The sequence below is a fragment of the Ambystoma mexicanum genome, chromosome 10 (genome assembly GCF_040938575.1).
Source record: "Ambystoma mexicanum isolate Mex_15411 chromosome 10, UKY_AmexF1_1, whole genome shotgun sequence".
NCBI lineage: Eukaryota > Metazoa > Chordata > Amphibia > Caudata > Ambystomatidae > Ambystoma > Ambystoma mexicanum.
Window position 1 is genome coordinate 61,821,247 of NC_090932.1, and position 9,641 is coordinate 61,830,887.

The 9,641-nt window shown below is 42.8% G+C and overlaps 1 protein-coding gene across 1 annotated transcript in view; it reads left to right on the plus strand.

Moving 5' to 3' along the window:
* LOC138492809 (uncharacterized) overlaps positions 1–4,650 on the plus strand; it is a 469,421-nt gene extending 464,771 nt beyond the window's left edge. Inside the window, exon 99 of the mRNA XM_069620163.1 lies at positions 2,970–4,650. Coding sequence (XP_069476264.1) covers positions 2,970–3,101 — 132 coding nt within the window. The 3' untranslated portion in view covers positions 3,102–4,650. The remainder of the gene's footprint in view (positions 1–2,969) is intronic.
* Positions 4,651–9,641: the final 4,991 nt, after the last annotated feature.

Sequence of the window (9,641 nt, forward strand, 5' to 3'; positions counted from 1 at the left end):
TTTGGGCTTCGCCTGTCCCGCCTAGCTCCTTTGAAATCTCTATTCAATGCCTCTATTCGTGTCCTACTTCTCCTCGTGACTCCATTTCTTCTCCTCCGGCCGATCTGGGTTGGCTTTCTTTCCATCATTGTCTAAAGTTGAATTTTTTGTGCTTGGGTTTTAAATCTCTCCATGGCCTCGCACCTGTATATCTCTCTTCTCATGTTTCATCGTATACTCCTTCTTGTTCACTTCGCTCCTCTTCCCATTCCCTTCTTGTTGTTCTTCGTCCTCTCTGTGCTCAGTCACGTTTTCGTTCATTTTCTCCCCTTTCCCCTCTAAACTGGAACGCTCTCCCTCTTTCTCTTCATTCAATTTCTCGCTATTCTACTTTCCAAGATCTCACCTTCTCTCCTCTGGTTAACAAAGTTACTGTAAATACAGATTCCGTCTGTGTTTCTTATTTTATCTGCATTTTATTGTACTGTCTTGTTCGCGATATAAATTAAATATATCATATCATATATCATATGATATCATGTACAGCGCTTTGGTGTAAAGCGCTATATAAAACTCAAATAAATATAAATACAAAAAATGACCCAGAGGTACCCACAGTTGCATAGCTCCACATCCCCTGGCACGAAGCACATCACACAGGGTTCAAAACCTTACCTGCAAAATCCCTAAATCTGATTTGGCACTCAAATGTTGCTAATCCATAATATTTTGTGACAACTAGTCTCATCAAACTGTCCAAAAAGTGACCTGAGACAAATATTGGCAAGTATGTCCTCTAGCTCACAAATGTGGAGACTCTCAAATATGTGCAGGTATCTTGGGTCCTCCTATATCCCAACATAAACGTATTGTGGAGCTCAAGAACATATCCTCGTGCACCCACACCCACCTGACGTGTGATGGGAATAGTGTTTTTTTTCCATTTCCACAGCAGTTTGGGGAGGATTACATAAAAAGTCAGTTCTTACATATGCGTGTCTGCCGCGGGGTTTGCCAAAATTAGTCTGCAGAGTGGGTTGACTTCCCTCCGCAGTATGACCCTGCTGCAAACGTTTTTCATGCTGAAATTATAAGAATGTTTGCTTACTCGGTCGAACTAATAACTCAGGAATTTGGATGAGATTGTTGCAAACTAGCTTCCCAACAGATGGCGAAAATAAGCCTTATTCTTTCTGCAACTACTTTATTTGTCTCTCCAAGGACAAAACATATATATTTATCTAGAGCAGGGCTCTGCACCCTCTGGCTCGCCAGATGTTTTCAACTACAACCCCCATCAGCCCTGACCTGCATCTTCAATGGTGATGTATGGCTATCACCCCATTACTGTGCATCCCAACGTGTCATATTTTTAAAGCCCCATTTCACCGCATATATACGTGGGGTTGGGTTAAGTTAATAATAAATGGCGGGGTGATAGGGGGGCTGTGGAGAGTCTTCCCCTCGCATATATATGCGGTGTGGTGAAATGAGGGTTAAATAAAAATAAATCAACATTTTGTGATGAGCAGTGAAAAATGGTCAGTAATCACATAGATCCGCGGTACCATGGCCGCCGCGATTGAAAACATCTGGTGGGCCACAGGTTGCAAACCTCCTGGTCTAGAGAGATCTGCACGGTATATAAAAATGCAGTCCTGGCATTCCCAACATTGGCCTCATTACGAGTGTGGGGGTCTGGTAAAAAAGGGTAAGTAAAGGAACGCAGCTGGTGGTATTTCCTCTATTCTACCACCACCATGTCCAAGAGATTAGCACCCTACTTGAAATGAGCCACAATGTCCGTGAGGACCTGACAGGTCACAAATGTACATTCGTGACACTGAGCGGTGGCACTTTCCAATAATACCGCCCCGGACATAGGAAGTGCTCACAAAATATAGTATAGTTTTACTGCATGCTCTGAAATAGGGATGTAACGGTTTAACGGTATACCGTTAAAGATACCGTGAACCACTTAATTGAACAATAATAACCGTCACATTGTTTATACCGGTATACCGTTCATACCGTAAAGTGTGCTTTTCAATCTGATTTGGAAAGACTGCAGTAAACAAGTGCTGCGCAGTCTTGGTCTTGCACTGTTGGATGTGCCGTCTGCCAAGTAGTTTCAGTTAGAGCAGTTTTTAATGCCATTCCATAAACCACACGTGCCTGACACAAAATCAATATGTTAGCAATAGGAAGAATAAATACAGTGCCAAGAAGGAAAAGGGTTTACTTTGGGTTGGCAGCATTTGGGTTTATATATTTTTAATGGATAATGTTTGCTAAACATATGACAATGGGGGATTTCCCTGGCTCTATCATTGAATTTACAGATAAGTCACACTGCAAAATTCACTAATCTCTGTGGGTATTCCCTGCTGCCATACCAAAGGGCAACATGTCTGTGATTACTGAACACCTTTTGGCCCGCAAGTAAACTAAAGGCTGTAATGTAAAGAGAGAATGCGTGCGTGTGTGTGTGTGTGTGTGTGTGTGTGTGTGCGCACAAGTGTATACTACCATCAGCCTCCATTGATCTGTGGCATTCAGGTTATCAAGATGGCAACATGTTCATCTTCACCAGTAGCCAGTGGGGGAGCTAAAAGCCTAAATGACCACTTAAGAAAAGCTATTCAGTTTGCTTTGCCAGTCGCAACATGGCTCCCCCCCCTCCTCCTCTCCACACGTGTGTTTGTGTTTGGTGGAAGCAAGGGGTGGCATTTCAGTGGAAAGTATGTTGAAAAGCCCAATTCTGGCCCTGGGTGCCCGGTTTTGTTTGTGTTGATAAATCTGCCAATTTATGACCTTTTTGAAAATATTTTTTAAGATTCGTTAACTCCACCTGCTATAACGCGATAACCATGATATACCGTCATTTGGCAAGAAGGTTATCGTACCGTCATAAAACTAATTCCGTGACACCCCTACTCTGAAAAGGATACTTTCGCAAGCATTAGTAACTGTTTTTTTTTCCTTCGCAGTCCAAAATAGGCCGACCACAAATCTACTGTGACACAATTTCCCTGGACTCTGGAAACTCTGGCAACTCTTCAAACTCTGCGAGCTCTCCACGATCAGCAGACTCTGAAAACTCTGCAAACACCAATCCTTAAACTGGCCCTGCACGGCTTTCCTATGACGTTCTTGCTGGTTCTTAAAGCTGAGGAAGACCAATGCACAGCCAGAAGCAAAGGAATCGACTGTTCCACAGTCAACTCAGTACCAATATGGCCGCCGGCTCCTTCTGCTTAAAGAGTGTCACAGACTACGGTAGAGCAGTTGTACATGGACCACTGCTCTCGCGTCTCTGCAAGACTATACTTTATTCCAAAGTAGCCTGTGCAGGCCAATGCCAATGTGTAGTTATCTCAAGTGTAATGCCAGGATTGTCTTGTTCCCATTATTTATATGTACAGATCTATGCAGACAAAGTTTATTGTGATATTTAAAAATGACTACCTTCACTAGGGTGTACATGCCTTTTCCTGGGTTATAGAGAATACTTAAGATGGCATCTCGACAGAGAGGACTTCTGTAAAGATTAAGAGTAATCTTAGGCACCACTGAGGGTCTTACACTAAGACTTGGGAACTGTTGCACCAACTCACCTGTTCTCCTAATGCCTTTGCACAACCTTTAAATGATTCTTTACACATGCACTATAAGGTCAATCTCTCTTCCATGTCACACCTCCGCTCAACATGTCAGCCGATATAAAAAGATATTTACTTTTCCTTGCCTATGAGTCACATCTTAAAAACGTGGTATGAAAGGGCTTCGACTCAACGACATCAAGTCATCTTTTTTTACTTAGAGCCAATGACATGTGGTGCCACCTAGGTGAGAACAGTCTCGGGAAATAAAGAACCCAAAGTATACCTGGAGGGATAATACTCTAGACACGCCTACTAGCCAAGAATGTACACAAGAGATGGATATCACCAGTGGCAATATGGCCACTAATAGTGTATTGAGGTGACACTCTTTGTACCTTGACCAGCCATTCATGCTGATTGTATGCTCCTAATGACCATGGATGGAAGCGCAGGGCATCTTTGATTCGAGGATTTGGCTGCAGGGTCATAGTCCCGGGCAAGATCCATCTCACTGCTGACCTCTCGCTGTGATTTCAGGCTCTCCTCATCCTCCCACTTACGTGTCAGGGAATGTTCTTGCGTCACCACCAATATCAATTTGCACTTTATCAGTCCTGTCTTTGCTGCCATGTGATGCCTAAAGCCCAGTGTGCCACGCCCAGTGCAATACAGCATGGCGGTTATGTCTCTAACACAGGAAGTGCCGGTCAGACACCACTTTCTTCTGAGTCCATTAACAAACTTCTTTTGGGACTGGGACCTGAACATGCTGCATTCTAGAGAATTCCTACAAAATGAAGAATATATTTTTTATAAGATACGTATTATTTGGGATCCTGCTATTTTTGTATGTCTGTACAACTGAATAATTTTATTTTATCTAATATTTGTGATTTTATATTTATGCCATTATGTGTAATTAGGATATATCAGGAGGCAGCATGTCTTTTGCCGATGCTGATTTTCTGATTATTGAAATATGGCTACGATATAGGCTAATTTAATATATACTTCCTCCCTTTCTTTCCATGCAAAATATAATAAAGGAATGCATTTTGCTCATGCACACTGTCTATTTCTCTTCGATTATATATTCAGGTGCTAATAATGATAACAGCATTGGAAAGAATTGTACAACTGGATCCCTGTGCTGACCTGTATTTTCTCCTCAGGGGTCTGTATTGTCTCCCGAGACAAAGCAATCAGCGCTTCTTTGGGCAACTTTGTTTGGTCAAACTATAATTCTATCTATGAGTGCCAGATTTGTATTGTTAGTTTGGTTGAAAAATATAAAGTCATAGTTCAAATGGATTCCCTCTGTTTCATGTACACCTGTTGTCGGATTAAAACACATTATCTGTGCTGATGGTTGATAAGAGAATAATCGACAATACAATCTTAATATATCCAACAACAAAGTAGAATTATTGCCACAGGTATGCTACTAACTGACCCATTTCTACATTTTAAAAAAAAATAGGGCATGTACATTTTCTGTTGTCTGATTATAGCACACGTTCTCTGGCCAGGCAGAATTTCCCATCTTTGATATTGGTTTGCTATCATCCAATTGGATAATTATCATGATGGTACAATCTTCTGTTCACTGTATAGAAGGTTTTGGTTTTGAGGATTATATCACACCAGGCCTAGGAGTGTATGAGATTGTGCATATTGTGCTTCATGTTGGTCTCTCTAAACTTATCACTATAAAGCAACAATATATGGGCATTGAGAGTTGCGGTCTAAGGCACACGTGTCTGAAGACCTAAGGAAATGATTAGAAGTCAAAATTCTTACCTGACAAATTTGCAATAAACATGAATAGGACTTTTTTAGTTTTTGGAGAACTATCAGCTTTGATGCTGTGATTTAGTGCAGTATGTATGTCAAGACATGTTAAACTGGAAATAATAGATGTGCAGATATCTAATACTCATGCCTTTAGGATTTGAACTGCCACACTGCTTGTTTTGCTCACATTTGAAAAATAGGTAGGGAGCTCAAAATAATGTGTACTCCCTTACAGTCATGTTTTAAATATGTTATCTTGTAGTTTGCAAACACATATTCCATATGAGATCTGTTGCATCAAAACAGAGCAGATCTAAGAGTGCGCAGCTCGCACCCGACGTATGAACGTAAGGATCACAGTGAACACTTCAATTAGTCGGATGTGACATTTTATTTTGTTTAACAACAGTTTCATACTATTTAGATTTATAATAACTCAGATTTAAAGACTAGTAGGGACACTGACCACTGGTTTCCCCAAAAATAAGTTAAAGTAGGGGAAGAGAAGGCCTGTTTTTTTTTAATGTAGCATTATTATTTTGCCAAATCTACCCTTTGTTTGTCTTCACACTGTGGAAGATGATCTTACAGATGTAGATAATGGGCCAATGGGGTTCAGTAGTCATCAGGTTTATGTGAGCAATAAATATAGACTCTTCAAGGAACTGAAAAATAGAAAGGGACACACATCAATGCTGGGGGTTGGGGGGCTACATAGATCCAAGATCAAAGCGTTTGGCTTTGGACAGCATCTGTTCTGCCAGAGCTTTTAAGAAGAACCAAATCGATGAAGAATGTGATCAATATTTACTTCTCCACTTCTATAGATTTCTTCCAAAACTGTGGAACATACACCTAAGTTGTATTGCTTACCAGGTCAGAAATGTTATTAGTTTCAAAGCACCTAATAAGTATGTTGATGAAACCTTTACTGCAATAAACATGCTCTGGAACTGTGTACATGCTTGTACAATGTAGTGTAACTATAAGCACTAATGTGTAAAAGATCAGGAACTCAGTTCCCGTTAGTCCCCACTCACTTCCGACCTCTTGTTGTCTCTCTTTTTTTAAAAATGAGTTACATTTTTTCAAGGACAGCAACAGTACACACATTAACAGCATGTTGGTAAGCAGGACTGATGTGAGGAATACATATGCTTCCTCAGATTAGTGTTGCTACGCGAGTACACCCGTTTTTACTGATTTCTATTTGATGTATGTTCTCTCCATGGGAATCTCAGAGTGAGGAAGCATCCCTGTGAGGAGTTGTCCGTACTAGGTAGAAGTTCCTTAACACAGACATTGAAAATAAGAATGGCCCGTGGTGGGTGAGTGAAAACAACCTCCATCTGTAATTTCAAACTATAATTGCCTGATATATAGAATCAACACATTCTATGATTCCAATACAAAAAGTTTACTGTGAACCAAATATTTAATGAATATGGGTGGATCTGTACCAAGGTATGTAATGATCTAGTGAGACAAATTTGCCTGCCTAACTTTGGAACCCCCAGAGGGGTGGTCAATGGGACCAGGTATAACCCCCCCCCCAACCACACCATGCTTGTGAATGCTGGACCCAGAAGAGGTATAAGGGGAATCTCCACACAAGTCACATCAGGGGTAAGGAAGGCTCAATTCAACCTCCCTAACACTAACATTGACCATCAAAGGGGAAGAGGGATGAGGATAACCCGTAAGTAGACTTTTTCCCAAAAGGCTAGCACACTCAGCGAGCCCTTCAAGTTCCTTGGCCAAACCAAAACATACAGCATAGGAAAATAAGCATATCCCTTTAAGGGAACAATATTGCAAAATGTCAAAGTTCCAGACAAGTAAACAAATACATATTGCCCTCTGGCACTGATGCCACAGGAAGCATTTCGCAATGTGACTCACACACACACACACACACACACACACACACACTCCCCACCAAAGAGCTGCAGTTGCAAAGTCACGCTTCAATGAAAAGAAGCTTACTCTTGCAAAATGCGTGAACAATGAAACAACAACATTGCATTCTCCCAGCATTGTGTGTGACAAAAACTTACAAGTTCCTAGTGACAAAGGAAGTGTAAATATGACAGAGAGCTTTCCATGCTTACCAAGACATTGGGGGTCATTACGATCTTGGTGGTAAGGGGTTAACGGCGCCGGTAATGGTGCCAGTGCCGTTAACCCCTTACCGCCGCATTACGAGGTCCTTTAGCGGGTCCCGCTAAGGGCAGCTGGTTTTACCAGGTGCCCTTAGTGGGAGCCGCTAAAGGACCAGCATGCTTATAACGGGCCCGTTATTAACGGGCCCGTTATTAGCATGCTCCCCATTCCTATTGAGCCCTATGGGGGCTCGAATGGGAATGGGGAGGTACCGGGTCTGGGTTCTTTGAACGAAGAATTACCGGTTCCTCCAAGCTTGGAATTGCCCGGTAATTCCTCATTGGAGGAACCCGGACCCGGTATGCGGTAAGGGGGAAGCCATGGCGCTATTACCACCATGGCTACCTCCAACCTTGTAATGACCCCCATTGTCAACAAATATTTTCCTGGAGGGAAAGATAGAGGCTGTACACCTGTCCATAGCACTTGTGGAATCCAAAGATGGCAGCAGGTCCTTGTGTATCCTCAGGCATCCTTTAAAATCACATGGCCATCGACCAGTGCTCAATCACTTAACAGCACATGCCTCAGTACAAAGGAGTTTTCAATAGATTAAAGCACCACAAGTGGTAGTGAAGACCCTTCCATAAAAGACAGACTGATCAATCTGGCAGCGTGGGTTGTTAGAGTAGGAGTTGGGGAAGGATTTGGTGCAGAGTGGCAAGAAGGAGAAGGCTACTGCAAGGAGAAAGGGAAACGAGAGCTGGAGGTTGGAGGGGGATTTCAGAGGCAAGATATTGGAAAGCTTAGGAGGTTGGAGAAGGAGAAAATTTCATCAGGAGAAGAAGGGCAGAGTGTTGGGCAGTTGAGGATGCAGACTATTAGAAGAAGAGACAGATTGGAAGGGAGGTTGGACAAGGGGTACCATCAACCAAGAGGGAAAAGGAGATGTATGACCTTAACATCTGCAGCAAATTGGAGGGAGCAACAGTAGCACATCAATTGCTATCCCTGAGGAGACGGAAGAAGAACAGGTGCCACAGCTAGCAAGACAGAATGGGGAGGGCCCAGCAGACCAGGTTAGGGTAGAGAAGACATCAGAGGAAACAGGAGGAGGTACAAGATGGTGCAGTCTCACTGGGGGACAGGAAGCTTACACTTGTGAGGGTCAGTAAGTATGGTGGTTCAGGTATGAAGACCCTACTGCCGGAGGGTGGAAAACCAGCCAACAACAAACAAGGCATTCACCTAAGAGACAGGCAGAATGGGCCAGTCCTGCTGAAGTTCACCTTTTGTCTTGATCCGCTGTAGGAGACCTGCTGACTGATCCAAGCCTGAAGTGTACAAGCCTTGGAAGCACCCCCTGCAGCCCCAATCATTCAGTTTCCATGATCCCTACAATCTTGCAGCACAAAGCCAAAGATCAGGGTGAACTGTAGGCCACTAAAGCTAATCCCAGTGCTGCAAGTGTTGGGAGAGAATTTATTTTACGATTTTAACAAAACACATTGATTGCTATTTATTTTCTGTAATACATGTTCTCCTGTTACTCAAAGCTGTGTCATCCTTTTTATGCATCCCACCCTGCTACCCTGTCACAGATGGTGTTAGAAATGGAATGCTCAGAGGCTGTTTTGGAGACTTACACATTTCTCCCCATGATATGCAGCAAGGATGGAAATGGTACCCACTAGAGAAACTCCTGGCTCATAGGTCGGACTTGTTCATAACAGAGCAAATAGTTATTCCCCGTAAAGACCGGGCCCTTATAGCCATTGGCCTGAAGGTTGCTGTCCCCAAGTGAACATACAGTCTTATAGCCCAAATGTCTGGATTAGCTGTAAAACATGGGATTAATGAAAGTGCTAAGGGATTGCCAAGTGATTGTTAAAGTCCTCTTGTTCAGTCACAGGACCGAAAGTTTTAAAGTAGAGGAGGAAGATGCAATTGTCCAGTTTACTTACAAGGCCTATGCCCCCTATGGATGTTGAAGAAGTAATGGGGTCAGAAGAGCACAGGGATTTTCCAGTGGACCACGTTCCAGCAGACTAGGCGCATAGCAGAATTCAGAGGAAGCAGTAGGAGGTACGAACGAAATGGTGCAATCTCATCAGTGGCAAGGACACTTAGGGCCTCATTACGAGGCGGGCGGTAAGGGGT